Here is a 24231-nt window from a genome sequence, read left to right as displayed (position 1 = left end):
CTCCTACTATTTCTATAATATTTGGCGATACCCTGAAAGGTATCGTACCTGTCCTTCGTCTCGGTCCACCACTCTGCAGACGATTCCACTGCTGCCGCGCGGCCAGCTAATCCTCGCGCGACTGCGTTCGTCGTCTCGTTGTGGTTGGTGGCGAGTTCCGATGAAACCACTTGATTGTCACCTTGCGTCCATCGATGTTCACCCGCTCAAGCACCCGCACAGCTTCACAGCACAGCCAACCCTTGGCGAAATTGCGCACTGCACTCTGAGTCACTAAGCACCAATCCTGCCTTCTCCATACAGTCAAGTACCATAGCCAGGCGGTCGTTATGCTCCTTCAACGTTTGACCAAAAACCACGACATCATTAAGGTAACACATGCAAACGTTCCACTTTAAACCACGCAAAAGGGTGTCCATAAATCGCTTGAAAGTGGCAGGTGCGTTACAAATCCCAAACAGCATTACGTTGAATTCGTAAAGGCAGTCTGGCATTACAAAGGCAGTGTTTTCCTTGTCTGCTGGATGAACGGGGATTTGCCAATAACCCAACCGTAAGTCGATTCACGAAAAGTGCAAAGCGGACAGCAAGTGTCGATGGCGTCTTCAGTCCGTGGAAGTGGTACACACCTTTCTTGGTGATAGCATTGAACTGGTGATAATCAACACAAAACCTCCACAATCAGTCTTTTTTTCTAAGCAAAATGACCGGAGCCACCCATGGACTGTATGATTCCCGTATGACACCCTTCGCCAACATGTCTTGAACTTCTTCATTGATCAACCTGCGTTTTGATGGGGACACTCTGTACGGCTTCTGTCGAATTGGTTGTAGGCTCCCGGTGTTGATGGAGTGAGCAGTGCAACAGGGTGGAATCAAGGACAGCTTTTCCTTACTTGAGAAGTTGAATACTGATGCATACTTAGAAATGACATTAAGCACGGCAGATCGTTCACACCACGGCAGACTATCACTGATCATGGGGGACAGGTGCAATGATTGATCAGCGTGTTTGCTTAAAACAGCTACTGAACTTGTCATGTATTCGTTGAAGTGGATGAGTTTCAATTCATACGGTATCACCGCCGGCTTAGGTAAGTAATTTATCATAGCGCAGAGCGCCCTTGTTCGATGGGAACAATGCAGCGAGGAACAACAATGTTCTTAGCGCAAGAAACGGCGACAGCCTCAATAATAGCGTCGAATTTGTTAGAAGTTGCGTTTAGTGCTCTTACTGGCACAAAGACAGTACAGAGTCCCAGAATAACAGTGTCTTCCAATACGGACGTGCCAGACCTTGCACTCTGACAGTCCTCCACAAGCGCCGACAAGAGAGCCACCGACATATATTTCACCACTCCCACAATCAATGGTTGCGCCACACTGTTTTAAAAAGTCTATACCCAATACCAGGTCATGGGTGGACCTCAGGAGCACAGTAAACACAGTTTTAAATTCGTGTTCACTGAAAGTGACAGTAACAGAGCAAACACCGTGAGGACACAAACATTCAGCACCAACACCACAAAAAGTTACTGGATGGTCCCAGTCAAGCATCACTTTGCGTCCCAGTTGATTTTTAAAAGCTAGACTCATACAGAAACCGTCATGCCAGTGTCACTAACGTCAATGGAGGAGCGCCGTCAATAACCACTTCAACTTTGTTTTTTAGCATCAGAACCGGTGGAGGCATATTGTATAAGTGCCGAATGGTGGCCTCACCCCCTTCGGCACTGCTAACTAGTTTCCCGGAGGCGGGGAACGGCAGCATACAGGCAGTGTTACACTTCTGTTGGAGGCTGGAGACCTAGTGCGCGGAATTCACGGAGAAGGAATAATTGAGGAGGCGAAACAGGGCTTCCTCCGGTGGCGCGATGAAGTCACGGCGCCGAGCACGGCATCGACGCGCCCTCTGTAGCGAGGCGCCAAAGAGAAAACGCGCGCAGCTTGGTTTCCGGAAAGGCTCGCCAGTTTAAGGTCAGTCCATGCATATCCGCCTGCCGGCTATGCCGGCTTTCTTTTTTCCGAACAGAAGACAAGTATTTGGGACAGCTCGGAAATATTGATGGCACCGCGTCTGGTAACAGGACAGGCCGTCTAGGTTTGTCTAGAAGTACTTCGTCACCAAGCTAGCCGTAACACCACCGCCTCTCTAGCCGCTCTTCGAGAAGTGCTTTACGCAAACTATGGAGGAAAGAAAAGGTCAGGAAAGGCCCTGACGTCACGTTTGTGAAGCCACAGCCGCCATGACATGAGCCCATTGAGCCTCGCACTTGTTCCCACTATCCTCTGCTGTTTCCAGTTTGATTTGACTAACATGGCGGCGCCCTGCCCTCCCGCTTCGCAGCGAAAACAGCTTCGTCGCTAATTCCTCGGGGCGATGTCATGTTCTAAGCTGTTGATTTCGCCTTCAATTTGCCCATTCTAACCCTCAACCAAAGTTTCAATCGAAAAACGGCCTTCGTTTTTGAAATAGAAGGACACTTTTTCAGCTCTTAAGTCTGGCAAAGTAGCGTTTGTCGTCGTCATAGCAACAGGCTCACGGTATCACGAGTGACTACTGCAGTGTCTGTTCGTAGATGGCAGTAGGAATCCATAGTGATCAAATGTAGCGCAGCAGAAACACACGGGACGGAAGAATACACATGGACGAGGCACCCTACGCGTGGCGAGCGTCGCGCACGAGTTGCGAACTACATGCGCGTGGACTACGTACGCTTTTCACGTTTGCGCACATGAACTCTGTAAACTCGTGAAACTAAAACTGTCTAATCTCACTTCACGTGAATAAGTGGCTACAGTGGTTTGCAAGATGCCTCACTGTCGCGTACCGGGTTGCCGGTCGCACTCGCGGTTTTACAGGTAAGTATATTCGCCCATGCGCTATTTGTCGAGCAAAACGGAAGCACTACATGTCTGCCTCACTTTGTTTTGTGTTCGTTGAGAATAGATTCCCAACTGAAGCAAATCGCCGCAGAAAGTGGGTCGACGCTGCCGAAGCTGCCAACGCCCACCTTTTCACAGGCCGACCGATAAGGATGGAAAACCACTGCGCGAATCAACGAGATATCGCCACAAGATAACGGCAACTATGCTCACCGACCACGCTACTGTAAAAACCCGCATATAATACGAGGTTTTTTTTCCAAATTTTACTATGTAAAATTTGTGCCTCGTATTATATGTGGATCCCAAAGTTTTCAGCCGAAAATTTGCACTTTTGGTTTCAGCGGAGGGTGCGCCATCTTGCGGTGGCGTTAGCTGGCTGCTGCTTCTCTCTGCTGGCGCCATTTTGATCATTTTTACCACGCGAAGGATCTAGGCACGTTCACCGCAAGTCTATCACGATGTCGGGTGCACGAAAACAGTATTCGGCTGCAATTAAAAGAAAAGTTATTTTATATGCCGAGACCACCAGAAATTGCGCCGCAGGACGGCAGTTCGGCGTCACCGAAGGCAAAATTCGTGGGTGGAGAAAGCAACTGGTGCTTGACTGGATAAAGTCTGTGTGGTGTCGGCGGCCTGGAGCACTGTTGGGGATTCCCCTCAGTGCTCGTGTTGGACGCCTTTCGCTGCCACCTGGCCGATTTCGTGAAAAGGTGTTGCGCGAACCCCGTACCGAACTCATTGTCATGCCAGGAGGAATGACATCCCAGCTGCAACCGCTAGACGTTTGCATCAACAAGCCTTTCAAAGACTGCATCAGGTCCTGCTACCAAGAGTGGATGAGGTCAGGAGACTTGTAAGTGACACAGCTACCGAATGGCTGACGCGGATTTATCCAGCGGTGCTTTGTGGCTGGATCGCAGATGCACGGGCCAGCATCCCAGAGGAGCTCATCAGTCGCTCTTTTAAGAAATGCGGCATCTCGAATGCCCTTGATGGCACTGAGGACCACTTTCTGTGGGAAGACATTTCCGACAAGGCGACTTCAGGGGACAGCGGCAGCGAACCTGACGATGACTGAACGGACGTCGGGAGACAGTGCCAGCGAAAACTGACAATGACTGAACGGTAACTGCAGTGCAAATAAACGTTTTCTGTGCTCTTTACCTCGCATTATATGCGGATGAAAACTTTTTTTCTGATTCTGCTGTCCCCAAATTACACCTCGTATTATACGCGGGTTTTTACGGTAATTATTAACCATCGGGTGTTGTTTTCGAAGGAACATTAGACCACAAAGGAAATGGCAGTAGGGAACGGTGCGAAATCAGCTGTAGTGCACAGATTGCAGACGACGACGACGCCCCAGCGGCTGCCGCGCTGTGTTGCCAACGTAGCGAGGAAGCCACAGTCAAAGCGCCGTAAAAAATTGTCCATGGCATTTTGCCAGGTTTAGCCACCGCAGCCGCAAGAAACTAGGCAACACTGTCTATGGACTCAAGAAAAATGACGTCACTTCCTCCACACTTTTTGCAATGCATTGGGATGCTAGGGGCCTCTCCTGAGTATTCTTTCCTCCATGGCGCAAACATAGTCACAAGACGTGAGCTCCCGACCTTTTCTGGGAATAGCAGTGCCGGGTCACTGGGAACATTAAAGGTAATTACCTTTTCTTTGCAGGCTGCGTAGCCACTGTTGCAGTTCGGCACGACACATTTCCGCCCAATCCTCAAGAAGCACTGATGGAAAGCACTTTCCTTTGTGCAATATGAAAAGCGCAGCAAATCTCAGAAGCCGGCGAGAGGCGATAGCGCCGAGAGTGAACCACTCGTGGCGAGAAGGCGGCGTCGGCAGACGTCGTCTGCTCGGGGATTCCTTGTAGTACTTCGTTTCAAGGCCATTATGGCATGTAACTAGGGCAGTATTTATTAATAACTGCTGCTAGAATGTCCAGCACTTCTGTTTATTTATTTTACAGAAAGAAATCTGGCAATTGTTACAATATATTCGATGATATTATGAGTTTTGTGCATCGCTTCCGTAGAAGAACATGTAAACTATGGCAACGCGCTCGACGCGCCATCTGTTGTGCTGCTCTGCCAGCTGCATTTCCTCCTCGCCAGACAGTGACATTAACGCGCAGACCGCTCGCGCTGTCCCAGCCCAGCAGATTCTCCTCCTCAAATACTTCTTTCTCCGTGGCGGAAGTTCAGGCGCGAAAAGGTTTCTTGGAGACTGGCCCAACGACAAGCGGAGATCATTGTAGTAATAGTCGGCGTTAGGGAGAGGAAATGGTGTTGGCAGGTTATATCGCAGACCTTGTCAGCGTTGTCGACAATATCGGGAAATGTGCCCGATCACGCCGTAACGGTAACAAACTGGACCCTCGTGACCTTGTTCCAAAGCAGTCTCTCGGTCGTAGTCTTGGAATATAGAGCTGCTGCAGTGATTGGCAAGCGCTGATCAGAGTTCGAGTTTTCTGGACGAATTGGCCTGTTCGTGATGTGGCCCGCTCTGGTACTCTTGGGTTTAAGAGTGTGGAATCGCGGTAGGCTGGAAACTCTGGCTCTTCACAGCGAGGGCTTACCGGTGAGAGAGAGGCCTCATGGTATTCGTGATGCATGTCCCCTGTATACGAACCGCTACCCCAACACGTAGTGTCCTGAAGGCGCGACAACTCTTCGTGCACAATGAGGCGCATGGCTTCACCCATGTTGGCTTGGCCATCATAGTCACAGCTTGAGATGGTGGTCACACTGGGGAGTCTATTAAACTTTGGAGCGATGTGGCGCATCACCAGGGTTTCAAAATGCCAGCAGTGTCGGATGACATCTGAAGCCGTGTTTAAATTATTCTGGCCAATCGAAAAGTTGGAGACATCTTCTGCAATGCCCTTAAAAGCAAATGACCTACTTTATCCTCAGACATCTGCGAATCCACAGTCCTGCAGAGCTTCAACACTTCTCAATATAATTTCCCCAAGGATCTGAGCCCGCTGAAGTAATGTTTGCTCTCCCACTTTTTCTTGGCAACGGAATTGCCGAAACCGGCCTTGATCTGCTCTACAAAGTGGTCCCAACTCATCAGCGTCTCTTCATGTTTTTCAAGCCATACCAACGCAGTGCCCTCCAGGAAGAACGCAATGCTGGCTAACTTTAGGGCACTGTCCCACCGATTATATCGACTCAGGTGTTGGTTGTGCGTGAGCCAGTCGTCGACATTTTCACCAGCTCTACCAGCAAACGGAAAGGGTTCTCTGTGATGCATCCAACTCCCAGTAGGCACCGGTTGCTGAGGCTGCTGATTCCCGTTCATGATAGGAGGCGGTGGAGGTAGTCCAGCCACCCATCGGCTTCGGCACAAGTCCTGGGCTTCCGTGTTGCCGTACCCCGCACCCCCACCAAAATTGTTATGGGTTACGAAGCAGTGAGGTTTATTTACAATCGTAACCACGACACACCAGGGGAAGCAACGGCCACTCAGCCTTACTCGTCCACCATCTCTTCTTCCAGATGATCCCTATCCTTCTGAACGTACAGTGGAATCTCGATGATACGATTCTGGGTGATATGAATTTCTGAGAAGTCCTGGCGAAATTGCATTGTTTGCAATGGGAAAAATTTCGGCTGTTATGAACGGACCTGCACGGCCCGGCGAATGATACTAACGAGCCGGTGAGGCGCCCGACTGCCAAGCGAGCAAGCGACGGCAATGTACGGGCTCTCTCTCCCCTCTTTGTCACTTTCTCCAGGATCGACCGGGTTGTTGTGTGAGCACGCGCAGCAGATCAAGTGTAGCGTGAGCCACATGGAGCATTTTCTGCTCGCGAAAACGCGCTGCGGAACCACCCGCATGCTGCGCGGCCGGCGGAGATAACATGGCGGTGGTTTCGACCGCGAAGTGGCGCGGGGTGCTCAAGCGATCACTTCTAACCACTCTTTAAAATGCTTCTCAGGGCACACACAAAGTTGCTTGTGCAGTAAGGTAAAGAAGGTGATAATGCGGGCGAGAACGGTACTATAAAACATCCGTGCCGCTAGTGAAAGCGCCCATAAAATATCTGGCGGGGTGGCAAGCCTAAACATTTCTAGCAGAGCCAGCCAGCTGTCTCGAGCCATAGGGCCGAATTCTACTGGGTGCTGGAAGGCATTTGGAAGGGCGCCTGAAGATATCCGACGGGGTTGATTTCCAGCGGGGTCTATGTGACGTCACCAAATTATTGCCAAAACTTATTTGCGTGGCACAGGCTGGATGGCGTTTTCACTCTGCGCCAATCGTGTGATACCCCGCGGGAAATCAACCCCGCCAGACATCTTCCGGCACCCTTCCGGATGCCTTCTGGCGCCCTTCCGGATGCCTTCCCGCACCCAGTAGAATTCGGCGCATAGAGAAACAAATGCTCGAGCGCTTCGAAACTGCTGCCATGAGGCGTGCACCTCCCCATTGGCGCAAATCGTCAGGCTCCTCCCACTGCCACGCGTGCGAAATCTTCAACGCGAGCGTAAAAAAATCTCATGCGCAACGCCGATGCCCACGAATCGCGTGCAAAAACGCGTAATGCAGTTCACGCCTTTACTATTGTGGTGTGTAGTAAACTTGGGCACCACGAGTGAGGAGACGAGCGCAGAGTGCGAAGTTTTATGCTCTCCAGGAATGACTGCTCAGCGACACGGAGGTTTAAAAAAAAAGCAGAAAAGCATCCCGAATTTCTTCACGCGAAAGTAAGAAAAGAAATAAACTAAAACTTTTTTTGGAGCTCAATTTTATGGTCTGTGTTGGTTCATACGAATTTCTGGTACGAATATTTTTCTCAGTTCAGCGAGATTTGTATCAACGACATTCTACTGTAATTTTAATCGGCATTCAGGCAAGTGTATCTAAGTATGTAACAACATTAATAATTACAAAACCATTTCAAAAGTTGCAGGAAGCCAACGAAGAGGCTGAAGTTATACACAGTCATGAGTGGTCCCGATGTTTTTCAGATGTGGACACATGCTACGACCGTGCGCCTTTTATAGCAGCTACGCATCGGCAGCAACATCTTCACAACTGAAAGCCTCCGGACATCGCAACTATGCCGTGAAAACCAACTTGCGTAGCGGTCATTGTCTACCCCAATTTCCCTCGTCCACACACACATGGTACCGCATAAACATACATGGCAAAAAGGACAAAATTACTCTACAAAACTAATTTAGTTACACTGAATTCAATAACATTACCAGAGAATTACTATTAAAATTTAAAGTGAGGCCACAGAAATCCTACAATGTATTCACTGTTCATAAGGCATCCGAAGTTCTCTCTTGCTAATAATTTATAAAGCATTAGTAGGTATTAGCTGGCCCTGTATAGCAAAAGTGGAAAAGCCTTCAAAATGAGGTCGCTGACAGTAAGCAAAAAAATTCAAATTTCAAATTCTGGGTGTTTAAGTGCCAACACTACACCTGGGCTATAAGGCGTGCCATAATTTTGCCCACCTGGGGATCCCTAATGTGTGCCAACATTTTGACACACTGGTGTTTTTGTTTTTCCCCTCAACCAGAAAAACAGCCACTGCAGCCAGGATAGAACCTGTATCCTTGGGCTTATGAGCCCAATTCCTTGGCCACTGTGGCGGGACTGGCACGTAGAACGATGACCTGACGTGGGTGGGTATGACACGTGACATGACAATGCGCTCTCGTGTGTTGCAGTCCTGCACGTCTGTGTCCTCATTCCAAGTTTAAGTTGCTCTTCCACCTTTGACCTTTCTTGCAACGAAGTAGCAATCGAGCTTCCCAGTGGGCACCAGAAAGTGCGGGGATCGTGACCCTCACGCAAGCCCCTTCATAGTTAGCATTCCAGTAAGGATGCTGTTACACAACGCGTGACCCCATGAGCATGTCCCTCGGAACAGGTTCTCCCGCTGCAACCAGCACCCCTGTGAGAAGCTATGAAGAACGTATGCCACATTCACAAAGTATGTTTGTTGAGCACGGATGAGTGTGGATGAACCGCACCCAATGTGGAGCACCACGAGGTGGATGTTGCCTGCTAACCTGTGAAGTGAGCTCCAACTGGCAATAAATAGTGATGCATGCTGCACCCACAAAAGCTAAGCGCAAGTTTTTAACCATGCTGAAGAGCTGCCCCTTCAGCAAAGATGTGGCGTTTACTTACCAAATGGCTTTTTCATCCTTACATACCGCTCGAAGGTATTTTCAACATAGCCGATAGCATGCATCCCGAAGTGCTCAAGTTCTTTGTTTGACTTGGGTGAGAAAGGACAGAAACAGTGCTCGTGCTACTTATGCAGCCATATATCAACACAGCTTTGAGGAGAGAACCGAGAAGGACAGGCAGGTCAGGAGGACAGAGAGTTTTTGCCTAGCAGCTAGTAAGGCTTCTGCGTCTATGCACAATATTTGCTCTGAAAGTGGTATGTGCTGCAGGCTTCTCAGAGAAAAAGAAAAAAGTGAGAGTTTTGGCAAGCCAAAGAAAACAAGAATGAGGGCATCGCAAGGGAAGGTGAATTTAGAACACGTACTCGTTTTTCTAGCCGCGAACCTTGTTCTGTGGGCTTGCGAGCAGCAGGAGGTCGGGAAGGCTGTGAGAAAAAAAAAATAACAATGAGAAGGCTGCAGGCTTCTCATCGAAAGAAATAATCAGGGTCGCACAAGTTCATCCTGTGTAGGACAGCATATCAATGAAGGAAAGAAGTAAATCAAGAAGTAAAAGGAAGTGAAGTTCAGAGCCTGTGCTCCTAGAAGCAAGCCTTGTTCTGTGTGCCTGTGGTCAGTAGCAGCCCAGCAAAGCTGTATGGTTAAAACAAACACAAGATCTGCGTAGAATTACGGCAGCACGTTGCAATAACTTAAGCATGGTGACAGCTGTCACCCTGCCTCAGGCAGCCTATTCAAATGTTCTGAATACTTTGAACAGACTAAGTGCAATCCTAAAGAGCTGTTACTCGCCCTTGGAATGCTGACCTGTTGGCAAGCGTGCATGTTGACAAGTGGGCACACCACACACACATTAGCAGTCACACTTGCGAAAACCATAGCCCTTTGAATCCACTGCTGTGATGATCAAAAACGAAACAGGGGAAAACCGAAAATCGGTTCAGTTAGGAACCACCTGCGGCGCCTTTTCTGACATCTGTCCCACGTGCTGGCCATGTGCTGCCAGTGGCCCCAGTACTGAGTGTGCACTAATCTTCTTACTGGCTCTGGTGCAGCTTTTTGAATCTAATGCTTAGTTCAAGTGACACAATCAGGATACGCTGCATTCACCAAATTGCTGCACGCCCCTTTTATTAATAAATGTACGTTCACGATCACGCATGACCTGATGCGAATTGACACATAAAGGAAAAGTGAAACGGCTGCATTTTTATTTGCCCCAATTTAGGTGGGGTGCGGCTTTTACACAGATAACAAACTGCACATGATAAGCTGCATTATGCTATCACGGTCATGCTAATATCAGTGCTCTGACTCTCTTTGCCCATAGTCAACCTTGTGCCATGAAAAACCAATCATCATCAGCAGTACTAGTCTTTTCTGGTTCCTTTCATGCATGCCTCTTTCGTGTACTGCTTTTATTTTGTCAACACACCAACTTAGCCAGCTAACCACCTTTCTGCACGTCATCGCCACTCCAAAAACCTTGTTGTGTTGCTGCTGTAAAAATGTATGTACATGCTACTGCTTTCACTATACAAGGCCTATTCATGCCCTCCCAACTTCCAAGAGAATGCAGGCAGAAGTTCTGTGTCCTGGAATGGCAGCTACATTCTTCTCCAAGTGTTCTCCCAACCGGCCCACAGTGTCACATGATCGTTGCACTAATCATAAAAGTCCTGAAGGTAACAAGCACACACAAGACCTCTTGGAAAAGCAGTTTATGCAAAACATACTGTGCAGCAATTGCGTTGTGTGTGCTATTTTCAGCCCCTGGGTTGAGGGTCAAAGCTTTTGCATGGGTGTGACCTTCACATGTATATACAAAGATAAGGGTCTGCTGACGTTTACAAGATCCTGTGGACTCCATTCACCTCTTCTGCACGTACCCAGTAAATCACTGCGGCGTGTTTTCTCTTCCGCACATGTGTCTAGGGCTAGGTTACGTAGCTGCCGATCATTGGTGGCCACCATGTCTGCAAGTGCTGCCGTGCTCCCGAGAATTACCCCGATGGGGCATGCGCGACCGTTTCCCACGAAATGTCTCACGTGTGCCGACATGCCGGCACGGTGCAGAGCTTTTTGATGCACGCAGTTACAAAACTCCACCTCAGAAAATGACCCGCACCTGGACCCCCACACTTTAGATCATGTGCATGGTGGCGCCAGCACGGACAGCTTATACATTATGCAAAAGCATACTAATCATGCCAACTGACAATTTTACGTTGTGCTTTACATTATTTTAAAGGTGTATAATTCTTTATTTTTGTACTTTTGTAAGTTATTCATTGCTTTCTTGACTCTGATCTATTTTATGCTGTGATTGTCTTTGCGTCTGTACAACTGCCTCATGGCAATTTAAATATGGCCACGTCTGCTGCAAACCCGGGGCTTAGCCAGACCTGAAGAACTAATTTGCAGTTGTCGCTCGGCCTACAGCACATGAAGAACTAATTTGCAGTTGTCGCTCGGCCTACAGCACATTGTATGCCGAAACTAATATAGTAGGTGATCAACTGGCTCTAAATAAACCTTTTCAGCGTGCATAAAGCTGTCGAAGTGAATTCAACTTTCTTTTGCTGCCAGAAGACAGCAGATGATCTGCAGCAGACGACAGTGCGCTCTTTTGGCTTCTGGGTTGCATGTCGGCAAGAGAAAAAAAAATCTGAATTCGTTTAATAAAACAAAATGTTGACATCTTTTAACAATAAAGGCTTGTTTAATGCAATTCGTTGGGAATGTACATGCGCCGAGAGCTCTGAATTGAACTTCGAACAATGCAGAGAGATTCACGGCATCGCGGCATGTCAGAGTCGGGCAGTGCCCCACAGCGGTGCAACAGCGAAACATGTTGTGTAGTTCACTTTGTAGCCAACAGGCAGTGCCAGTGTACGGAACAGAAACTCCTAAGCAGTGGACCAACCGTAGGGCCGCTTTTTGATGCACGAGGCCTATGGGGAGTTTTGCAGCTCCTATATCAAGTAATATCCCTGTCAAACGTGCCTATTTAAAGGGACCCTGCAACACGTACCATCGACTACTAGGAATGTATTTTGGGGTAAAGTCTACTGCCCCAGCAACCTCTTCCCGCAAGAATTATGAAAATCCGTTCACTATCCTCGAAACTACGCGCGATGAGAAATTGCGCATACATAATCGTTCCCTCTCAACTCGACTGCAGACAACGTGACGAAAGCTGCGCGCTCTCTCCCGGAGGGGGGCGGCTCGCGGCATTCTTTTCCGCGGTCTCCGATATATGACAGGCCAGGGAATTTTCTCCCTTTCTCCGCAACGTGGAGGGGTCTATTTCCAGTCTGGTGCCACAAAAAAGCAGGTATGGCTGCCTGCTCGCAAGCGCGTGCTCCGGCTGGTAGGGCATTTTTGAAGCAATAAATGCTTGTTGTCGAGTGGTCTGGTTGAAAGGGAAGTATTGAGCTCATCACTCAAACTCCGCGCGCCCCCAAAGCACAAAAGAAACGGCAAAACTGTGCCTACAGGTTCAGGCATAAAAGAGGTTCGCACACAGCGCTGACGACGGCGTATCGTCACCGAGAAATGCGAGAAATTAGCCGCGAAGTTGACCAGTGACAGCCGATCGGACAGCCATGGCCTCAATGACGTCATTTAGGCCATGCCAGGGGTGCATAATGAGGAGAACTGAAGAGAGCGCAGTTGGTTTTTCCGCGTGTTTCACAGCGACTTCCGTGCTCACTGCTTCACGTGCACGTATTTCTGGTAATGTAAGCTAAGCGTCGTGCAGGTTTACTTGCACTGCTCGAAGAGTGTTGCAGGGTCCCTTTAAGTGCACTTCGACAGAGTGCACTTGGTTAAAATATCATTTAAGAGCAGCTAAACGGCAAACGCGAATGACACTTTCCACGGAACGCACTTTGAGCTGAGTGTGTTCCCCAAACACACTTTACCGGAGCCGGCTCGCTCAGTGAGTTATTCGTCAGCAGAGGTGCGAAAATCAGGAATAACACCATAAAGCAGCGAGCGTTTACATGATAATTGTTTAAAGTTATTTATACATATATTGTTGATTTATTTTCACAAAAAGAGAAGCAGGGACGACAAACAAATAAATAACCTCGCTCTCAACGACGTGGCAGCGCCGCCTGGTGGGGTTTTGCTCCAGGCGGCTGGTCTCTGTGGCAAACTCGTAGGTGATTTCTTGTGGCCCTGTGGTTGTGTACTCGTTTCAGTCTTCTCTGTTATATTCTACGCTTTCAGATAATTTCCCCCCAAAAGATAATGCTGCTGCGATTCACTGCGCAATGAATAACAGTGAAGATATCAGCGCCGGTGTTCAGTCGCCGTCCCGACTGTTTTTTGTGGACTTGCGCGAGGCACCGATCGCAAATTTTCAGAATGCAAACATGGTTTTTGACGTGAACCATGTAAACATGGAAATGTTTACATGGTTTCTGACGTGATAAATACAGAGAATTTCAATTTTGCAGAATATTTACGCCAGCTATTGCCACTCACGTCATGGCCAGGGGTACTTTGTTTCATCGTTGAGCAGCGTGCAGCCAAAGTGTCATTCGAGGAGCCCGAGTGCACTCGGCGTGAGTGCACTTAAATAGGCACGTTTGACAGGGGAATAACTCTTATCACGGTGGACTCCCACTGCTACCCAGCTGGCATTTCTTCTTGCTCAGGAGACCTGTCTGCTTGTTCTTGCTGTCATTCGTCTGCACCTGGCTCAAGTCATTCCATTTGACTGTGTCTTCAAAGTCTTCTTTTGACAGTTTACATAGGAGCACAAGTTTGCAACAATAAACGTTAGCAAGTACAGAAACCTTGTGTCATGTCTGGCTACATCAGAATAAGTAAACACGTATGTGAAAACAGAAAAAGAAATTTTACTAATTAGCCCCTGGTGATGCCGCATAAATGAGGTTTACTGTCCATTTAACTGTGTAAACCACCAGCATAAATGGCACTGGTGCCAGGTTTTCAAACATCCAGTATAACCAAAGACCAGAACTATAGTATAACCAAAGACCAGAACTATGTAGTCTGCCAAATTGTTTAAGCATTAGAGGGTGGGGAGGTGTGGGGAGAATATGAGGGTGTAGCACAATAAAAACACATTTAAGAAATTATAGGCACATTGGCACAACTAGTGAAAGAAGTGGCAGCTGTTGCTTTGGCATCTTCCAACACATTACACATTTTCACAGCAGCCAAGCAGCCACTCAATTCCATCCCTGACTGTCATACTCAGAAAGCCAACCTCTGACGGGCAGGTCCTCCGCCCATCCATCCTCCACGCAAACTAACCCCCTTCACTGTGCTCTTCTTTTCTCCAGGGAAATGTTCAACTCGTCTCACTACCCTTGCCCAGGCAACCCCCTCCAATTATACTCTAGAGTTGCACAGGATATACACCTTTCAACTGAGACAAGCACCATCTAACGTACCTAGGCCCTGATCCTTACCAAAGGCCTCATTTAAATTTTTCTACTAACATCATGCACAAATACAGGGTAACTATTCGCCGCGAGCTCGACATGTAGGTGGCGACAGCGTCGCGCTGCTAGTGTGGATGCTCCGCTGAGCGGCCTATAAGAATGCACACTGTGGGCGCGCTTCGTGCCTTTTTCCCGCCGTATATGCGCACGAAAGGTGCAAACAAGAGTGGTATGCTGTAGTTCGGTTCCTCAACGTTCAATGTATAGCATGGAAGCAGCAGTAAGTTTTCATTACTACGCCAAAAAAAAGCGACGACTCATCGGGAATCTCAGAATGGCCGTAATAGTGACAATGAACTTGTACGCCGTGGCTCGTAGCAAGCTCGATCTTTCCACACTATGGCTTTGAGCCTTCAATAAAATCATAAACAGAAACAAATCATAGAGCCTCGATCTCTGAAATTCAGTTTACAACGGCAATCTCAATCGCTTTCACTGGTAGCATGACGCATTCTTGCATTTGTGGGATGCCCTGAAATGGTAACACCACCTACCTGCCCCGACATTCTTTCTAAAAGCTTACGATATTTTTTGTGTGTTCGAAAGGCAACATACAATTATTGAATTTCGATCAGTGCAGAGATATAGTAAATGTAACCGCTCTAACGGGTCTTTTAAATTAAATTTTAGTGACTCTGAAGGAAGGTTTGATGAATAACGGTTTCGGATCACTTATTTACGGCTTTCGTCGCGAGTGAACTGTCGAATTGAATTGTCAACGCACGCAGTACAATCATCTCATGTTTAGCTAGGTTTTCGCAAAGTGACAAGCAGGTTTACAGTGTGCAAACCAAGCTTCTGGAACCTCACAGTGAGCACAAATTTTCTGTTACGGCTGCTCTGTTGACCATTTGCGTTCCTTTTAAAATCTAACAGGTGCCTGCAACAGCGAGATGTGTTTGCATTCGTGCGTATAAGGTCGCTTACGAACCCTAAAGATGGCAATAAATGAAGTTGCGCTTTGCAGATGTAGTAAAAGATTTCCTTTTTATGTCTCGTTGCAAATCAGCGTAACGGGTTCCCGGTAACTACTCTGTATTGTAAACTGAATATCGCCTTCGTCTTGGCATTTAATTCTTGAGGATTGGTTAAAAAATGAAATTCTGTGCATTTCGTTTTTTTTTGGGGGGGGAAGGGGGGGGGGGGGGGGTCCTGCCAACGTTGCAAGAGCAGCGAAGAGAACGCATGTAACGCGAAAAGCCAAACTATGGTTATCAGTATTACTTACAATCGAAACTACACTAGCCGTCGTGTACTGTAGCGGTGAAAAAGCAGTACTTTAACACGTATTTTCAAAACTGATTAACCCCCCTTCGGTCCAAGATTGTCCAGAATTTGTGGCTCGCCTTTTTCAAAATTGTATTGAAAGCAAGCATTGTGGGGAAAAATTTAAAAAAAAACAGCGAGTCATAGTACACACCCCTCACACATGTGGGCAACAACGTGCATTATATTACGCGTTTTCTCCTCTTTCTTTAAACTTAGGTCCACCTTAAGAGGTTAAGACGTGACTATATTAGGCATTTGGTTATGCTGAGTGATACACGTTTCTAGACGAGGTGATTCACGTCGGATTTGAAAATGATATATATGAAAATGACACACGAAATGCCACATGACAAACGCAAACTCACAACTGCTTAATTTTACCGAAAAATCCCCTGTAAATAGTCTTGCGCATTCATAAAAACGTATTTTAAATAATACGTAATTAGCAACTCGATACAGTTGAATAAATGTTTATTTCCTCCTCCTCAGTATAAACAACGACTGTCCAAAAATGGTATTTATTTTAGAAAAGGTACGGGAAGGACACGATCACACAGGCGCTTGCGGGTGTAAAATACGTGTCCGGTAATGTATGGGCGATAGCGCATGGGTCGTGTGCAGTGTAAATGTTTTTGTTTGTTTCTTCTTTCTATAAGGACACAGCGCAGTTTTACAAGGGAGTGGAATTTGCACGCGTATGCACAGGTCTTGTCGCTTCTTACCCGTTTCGCGTACTAAACTTATATCCTTTAAATAATCACCACGCCACCTTCAAAAAGTACCCTTCAAAGTTCCCGCAATGGCAGACGACTGCACTCAACAATAAGAAAAGTGCAATGTGTGGAAGCAATGTTTATAACACGTTTCACACTCAAGCGGTGACCACGGCGAAGATGTTTCGTGGAATTAAACTAGTGCATTAGCCGCAACTGCCGCCGATTATTGCGTTTCTAGAGGAAATGCGCAAGCAGAGGTAACTATGTCATTGCTTACTGCCAAACGAGCACACATATTGGTTGTTTTGTCGGGTGCAGCACGCGTCTTGCGCCGCACGCAATGTGAAAAAGCAGACGACGCGAGAGCGCTATCCACACTAGGAGCGGTTCGTCCCGCCGCCGCCAGGAGCCGACTGTGTTCGCGCTCGGAGCGAATAGCCCTCTTGGGAAATAAACATTAAAAATTTAACAGGATTTTTTTTTTTTTCAATGAAGTTATTAACAGAGATTCTGGAAATTAAATTTCCGGAACAGCTTTGCGATTTCTAGCAGATTAAATTGCATTTGTTTTACCAGCTCTTTCAAATGTATTGAGCCAAATGTGAAATAGATGCAACCTGTTCAATTCTTATCGTGGAGCAGGGTAATGATGCTTCAGTCACTAAAGGGGCCATGAGGACAAGATGCAACTTTAATTTGAAAGAACTGACCTTCAGTAATGCATATTGTTGGGCTAGTTGGTTCATCATACTTATATGTAAAACTGTGAATATCCTGTGCAGTTTTGCATCCTGCGCAACTGCGTCATGTCTCTTCTTTTCCTTGTCCCGTCCGTATGCGCAGTTTTACGTATAAGTATGATGACCTTCAGTACCTCACTCAGATGCATTCCAGCCACGAAAGACGTTTCTTTCACCCAAAAGCCCAAGAAGCACTGCAAAGTTGTCAAATTTTGCACTACAGTGACGTGATATGGGCAGGAGTTCTGTAAATTTGGCCAGCACTAAAAACATAATTACCCGTGTGTCCCCTGAATGTTTGCATTCAAGTGATATGATCAAACAGAACTAAAGGCTCCCATACAATCGCCCAATCGGGTTTCTTGGCGATGGTTTCAGTTAGCTGCCACCAATCGAACAAACGAAACTCTGTGACATATAAAAGTTGCCAGAAAGTGGCTTGGGAGCCGCCACTGCTTCATGTGATTTGCTGACTATCTCCATTATATGTTTAAAGTTTGCATTAATATTGGTATCACTGTTCTCGGGACAATGCAGTCGTTTTTTATGGCCCCTTTAATTAAGGAGTCCACTTGTGCCCCTCTGTCACCTCCCACTTCTACATAATAGAAACCTCTTTTGTAGCATGCCGACATAAAGATACTTTTATGATGCTATAAGTGAAAGTTTAACTAGCCAGCATCAAGTGATAGCAAAAAAGGGTTTTGAGCATCATTGCTACCAGTTTTATCACCATATGTGAAAAATACTGGTTGAGTTTATTGGTGAAAGGTGACAAGTTACCTACCCGGTTGGACATCAGGTAAAAAGACACGACCACTACAAGGTTACTCACAGCCCGTTTAAGGGGCATATTTGCAAAGCATTATGGAGAGAAGTTAGGGATATGAGCTAAAGAAAGCATCAGGCCACTTAAAATTTTCGGATGGCCTCTTCATGCCAAAGAAACACCACACGGATCACATTTCTGAAAGCTGTTTCAACTTTTGTTTGATGGAAAATTGTGCATTGTTTGTTGACGTGACAGCCAGGCAGGTCACATAGCTAAATGCGCCTGCAACCTCAAACTTTGGCACTGGCTGCCATATGCAAATAGACAACAGCAAAAAGGCGCAACAGCTATGGTGTTTGCCTTTTCAAATCTCACTACTTGTATGAGAATGCAATTTGACTAAAATCAAAACAAATATTACCACCAATCGCAGTGCGAGAACGTGCTTATCAAGGAAACAAACGCAAAATAAGGTCACAGATTAAATTCAGACAAAATAAAGGGTCTTCTGAATGAGTCCTTACAACTGGCAAGTATAACGGTAATGTTTCTGCGTGCTAGGTGCAGAATTTAAATGCAACAAAGTAAACTGCCGTGTTTTACGACTGTTATATTGAGGTTAACTGTTGCAGCTAGTTTCAAATACTCACTCTATGTTGATGCAGGGCTCGAAAAGTTTCCAGAGAAAGCTGAGAAAGGTTTATGCAGCCATAATTCCGGTGAATCTAGGAGTGCAATAAGGAATGTTTTACGTTTCTAGGTCGAATTTTAAAATTCGAAAAAAAAAAAAAAAGGCCTTAAATTTCAATGCCTATTCCACAACCATAAACTTTGGCATGAATAAATTTTGAAGTAAAAGGTCTAGAAGCATGCAACTGCCCTAATTACACTCCTTAGTCAATCTAGAAAAGGAGACAACATTGCAGGCCTTTAGTAGTGAAGTGGAAATATCAGTAATTGGATAACACAAAGAACAAACAGAAATGCATTCTAAGTAAACAAACAAAAATTAGACAAATTTTCGTTACACTGTGCTGGTACCTGCCCCCCAAAAGTAATTCCACCCTTCGACATTTTTCAGAATAACTCAACACATTTCTTTTGTTCTGGGTATGAACGTATCGCAAAGTATTGCGTATTAAAATATTAGTCTTCCATATTACCTCGCCACTGAAACATGTCCTGTGACAACTATGGTGCTTGGGCAAGTTGGTTTTCCATACTCTTGAATTCATAGCGCAACAAACAAAGACAAGGGGGAGGACGAGATGCACAGGGAAGAGGTCAGTGCCTGGGCATCTCGTACTTGTTTTTCGTGCTGCGAGTTCTAAAATTTCTGAGTACCATTCATTCAAAAATCATATTCTACCACTCAATGCCTGCGCAGCCTTGATCACGCTCACACTGCCTCACATCATCATGCTCACATGCACACATTGTCTTGATCATGCTCACAAAGTTGCTTTCAGAAGAAGAGGTCTTATATTCAGTCATTCCTAAAACATCCAAAGAACCAAACCATTTTCCAGCATATTTCGCGATATCGATTCTCGCATGAATCCCATTCTGAAGCATTGTTAAGCCATGGTTTATTAACATTACAATGCCCAATAAATGAATTAATTTGTTTTTGTTTGCATAACCAAATAATTCTGACCCTGAGAATGTTATGAACAATTAAGGAGCATTTTTTATTTTTTCCTGGCAGGACATTTTACATTTTGTGAATCATGACACGTAATAGACAGGACTTACAGCTAGATTCAATTCACAGTGCAGTTTTACCATTCAATGTATTCGAAGTGTTCGAATATTATAAATCTATGAATGACAGAGCAATAACAGTTGGCTCTGTGGCACGACAAGCAAACTTCTGAGCTTCGCCACATACCACGCCCGTTAGGACTCACTTTTTTTCCGACGCCGAAGCCTTGCAACAGCAAATGCTCGGCGAACAGAACACAAACGGCATGATTCGCAAGCAGGATGTGCCAGAATTTTGAAATTTAGGCAGATGTGACCTGGAAAATGCAGTCAGCTGAGTACGCAATGCAACACTGGCGAAGCCTAATGCAGCAGACTGTGAAAATTGCTTGAAAAAAGCACACAAATGATCGCTGAATGTTTTACCCTGTTAGTCCAGCATGCTGATGAACAAGTGCTAGTGCAGCATGCCAGGTATACAACTGATGACTGACAAGTGCATGAATACCATGCCTCAGAGGGACATCAAGGTCACAGGTACAGTTTGCGAAGTCGCAGACCTCAGGTGGAGAATAAGTGCTAATAAGTGCTCAGATGGAGTGCCCCCAATTCAAACAGTGTTAATAACGGAAACAAAGCAATCATACATAACTCACATAAGATACGTGCGGTTACTTTTCTAAATTTTAAAATGCTAGCTTGAACAGCAAGTCGTATTTCATTTAATTTTTAACACTAAGTGCTTCATAGGGCAAGAATTTATGTCAGTAGGGTGCTTCTTTGCAATGTATCATTCAGCCATAAACATAACGCGAAAGGGATTGTTTCGGAGAGGGTTGGTCTAGAATTTCAAAATTTAAGCTGATGTGGCAGGCTTGAAATGTAGATACTTACGTGCCTGAAATGGGAAAATTTGTGTACAAGCTGATGTGGTGGGCCGAATACGCAATACAACACTAAAAGTAGCAAAGTAGCACAGTACGTAAGCTCCCAAATCAGAGCCACGGGAATTTCGGAAGCACAATGCACGTGTGAGCAAAAATGCTGCCCATGCTCAAACTCCCCCCAATGTGCACTTTGACACGACAGGCCACGTTCTGAAAGCTAAACGCGTCGAGTGTGCCGCCACGTGGTGGCAATCAAATGGGGTCACGCGTTGCTGCGGAGACTGTGTACAGAGCCAAGCCCCGCTACAACGAACTCCGCTTCAACAAAATATTTCCAATTCCCCATCAGCTAGCCAGTCCTCGCCACGATGAACCATTCGCCTGGCTTGCTTTTGCTTCAACGAAATTTTTGCTCGTTAGGGATGGGTTTAAACATTTATTTTACAATAAAATAAGCATAACACCAGCTATATGTAAATTATATACATTCAGGGCTGTAGCAGCTCGGTCGCTGCAGCCAAGGGAGCTTGCGCCGCCAGAGCAGTGCACCGCGTGACTGCAGATCGCCGTGAGACACGAGGCACAAGTCACGCGGCTGGCAGTTGAAAATTATGAAGTGGATGTGAGGAGACGTCCTGCCTTCATTTATTGTGACATGCCGAGCGATCAGCAAAATGCGAACTGCGGCAAAGATGGGCGAGCCATGGCGCCGGTGGTGATCCTGCGTGGCAGAGTGCGAGCACGGTTCTGCGGCTCCGTATCTCGATTCCACCTGCCAGCCGCGTGACTCGTGCCTCGTGGCTCGGAACAGGATCTGTAGTCACGCGGTGCACTGCTCTGGCAGCGCGAGCTCCCGCGGCTGCCGTGGCTGAGCTGCTACACCTACTCCCCCTCCAGTTGGCTCGCGGTGTTGAGACGCGGAGGATCTTTCTCGTAGAACTCCTGTAGTCCCAGAAGCGTGAGGTTGGGCCGCTGGACAGATGAGCTTCGGAATCCAGACCGGCGTGGTAAAGCCATGGCTGACGTGTCCTAGGGCGTGATCGCAACGCTGACGTAGCGTTGGTGATGCCGCCGAGATGGTTGCCGTGAATGCCTTGAACTGTGGTGCAGGCTCATTCTCCTGGTCGCCAATTATGAATTATTTATTGAGGAGGGCCGGCAGTTGAAATCCGGACACTGAGCCGACAGCACCACGCCCGCACTCTGCCACGCAGGATCACCACCGGCGCCACGGCTCATCCGTCTCCGCCGCAGTTCACCTTCTGCTAACCGCTCGGCCCTCCTCAATAAATGAAGGCAGGACGTCACCTCATGTCCCTTTCAGGGCGCTTAGTTTCACCGAAAACGTGTGCCGTGCGCCCACACCACCACCCATAAACAAAAACAAACTAATGGCCAACTAAATTCACCGTGAACTGTGAATTTGCCAGAAGTCTTTTCTAATTGGCTTTCAGTTTTGACCACATCCTACCAGTTCACAAAGCGATTGTGTGTGTTTTTGTAATTTTGACGTTTCATGACGTTTAGGGGCACCAGTTCTAAAGTTTGCCTTATTTCTCTCTACTGAAAGCATGTACAGTGTAGACCATTTATAACGTAACCGCTTATAGTGCGGGACCGGATATAACGCGGGTTTTTGCAACCACCGGTTTGCCTCCCATAGAACTCAATGCATAAGCATACCGCTTAAGATGCGGCTGGCCGAAGCACAATACCGTTTATAGTGCGGTTTTTCGGCGGGTCTGCTGATCGACCGGCGCAGCTGAGGCATCATTTTAGGGTAGCAAAAGAAAAAGAAAGGATGAAATCGGCCATCTGATGCAGCGTGCACCCCTTGCCCCTCCTCTAACGTAGACACCCAAAGAAAAAAAAATAGGCACCCTTTAGTTCGTGCGTACCTGATAACCACAACTGTCCTTGCTTGATGCACCTCGGAAGATAGCGACAGACTCCCCATCCGCGCGCGGCAAGTTGATTTTATTTATCGTGAACCGCATGGTCCGTTTTCGCGCACGAATCGTGCACATCGGCGTTGCGCGCAAGTTTTTTTTGTTTTTTTTTTTTTTTTTTTTTTTTCGTGCTCGTGTCGGCGATTCCGCGCTCGCGGTGGCTTCTTCGCGTGGCAGTGGGAGGAGCCTGACGACTTGCACCAATGGGGAGACGCGTACCTAATGGCGGGAGATTCGAAGCGCTCCGCTCCGAGCCGGCTAGCCGCGCCAGAGATGTTTAGGCTTACCACCGCGGTACTTTTTGATGGGCGCTTTCACAAGCAGCGTGGATGGCAGTTTATATTCCACTTTTCGCCCACATTATTAGCTCTTTTCTTGCATGAGCATCTTTGCTTGCGCCCCGTGCGGCATTTCAGCGATCGGTTAGAAGCGGTCGCTGGAACTTACTGGAACTGCCTGCACCGCTTCATGGCCAGTGCCGACGCCATGTTGCCGCCTCTTACCGCGCCGCCCACACAACGCCAGTTGTATCCGCGCTGGCGTGCACTGCACGTTTTCGCGATACCAAATCTACCACGCGGTTCACGCTTTAGAACGTTGTTGCAGATAAGCCACCGCTCTTTCCCTTTCCGAACATTCGAGCCGTGCGAAGCCGAAGATTTCCACCACCAGTACGTTGCGCTGATAAGCTGCCGCCTTCGGCAAGGTGGGGTAAAAAAAAAAAAATAAATCCCGCGGGCGTTTTTATCACGTCTTGCGGCGTCTGTTCATAGACGCTAAAAACGCAGCCATGGTCTTTCAAAACAAACACAACGGAAGTTAAAGCCGCGCTCGCCGTTTGTGAGACTGCGCTTTTGCCCTGCAGCAGCGGCTGATGTGAAAAATAATACGAAATATAGACCGTGCCTTCGTTTTTAAGTGCTGTGCGTTTGAGTGATGATAAATATAGGTTGACTTGAGAGATAGGTGGCGATGTGGTTGAATTCGCGTGTGTTTTGGTTATAGTGCGGATTTTTGCGGCTCCCGCGACATACGTTATAAGCGGTCTACACTGTATTCCATGGCCTGCAACCAGAAACTACACGAAATGCAGCAGACGTTACAATGTAGGCCTGTCTTACGTCACGCCCTCTCTGTGATTGGTTGAGAAGACATGACGTAATCAGTGGAAATCGACCAGATTTAAGGGAAATACCCAAGGTAGAGTAAGTTTCTGCGAAAAAAATTTTGACATCCACCTCAATGCAGCTGTACAGCTTCCTCAGAAACTTCGCAATTGAAGAAAAATTCGTCCTGGTCCAGGATTCGAACTCGGGACCACCGTTTAACCGGAGCAGTCGCTCTACCAACTGAGCTAACCACGAGGCTAGCCATTTGTAGTGCAAGAGCGAATTGATCAACAACTTGAACTAATGGACAGGGGTTAATCGACCAGATTTAGAGGAAATCCAAAAGGTGGAGTAAGTTTCTGCAAAGGAAAATTTGACATCCACCTCAATGCAGCCGCACGGCTCTGTAAGGGTTCCAGGCGTCAGCGACGCTGCAAGGTCGAACACGTGGGAAGCGGCGGTTCCCTGAAGGGCGCATGAAGGGCTTTATAGCAGTCACCTTGCTAAAAGTGACCGGCCTTTGGATCATGCCGACTGCGCGGAGACGAA

At 47.1% G+C, this 24231-nt stretch overlaps 1 protein-coding gene across 3 annotated transcripts in view; it reads right to left on the bottom strand.

Annotated features, from left to right (window-relative positions):
- Fcp1 (RNA polymerase II subunit A C-terminal domain phosphatase Fcp1) overlaps nt 1–24231 on the bottom strand; it is an 85179-nt gene that overhangs the window by 19360 nt on the left and 41588 nt on the right. For 2 of the 3 annotated variants that reach the window (XM_077682037.1, XM_077682030.1), the window contains exons 10-11: nt 18684–18758; nt 9419–9478 (exon numbers count right to left, since the gene is read on the bottom strand). In XM_077682037.1, coding sequence (XP_077538163.1) covers nt 9419–9478; nt 18684–18758 — 135 coding nt within the window. The remainder of the gene's footprint in view (nt 1–9418; nt 9479–18683; nt 18759–24231) is intronic. The other variant, XM_077682044.1, reaches the window with a different exon arrangement.

Source organism: Haemaphysalis longicornis, unplaced genomic scaffold (assembly GCF_048455015.1).
Source record: "Haemaphysalis longicornis isolate Haplotype H1 unplaced genomic scaffold, Haemaphysalis longicornis Haplotype H1 scaffold_1, whole genome shotgun sequence".
NCBI classification, from domain to species: Eukaryota; Metazoa; Arthropoda; class Arachnida; order Ixodida; family Ixodidae; genus Haemaphysalis; species Haemaphysalis longicornis.
This window is presented reverse-complemented; position numbering and strand designations above follow the sequence as displayed.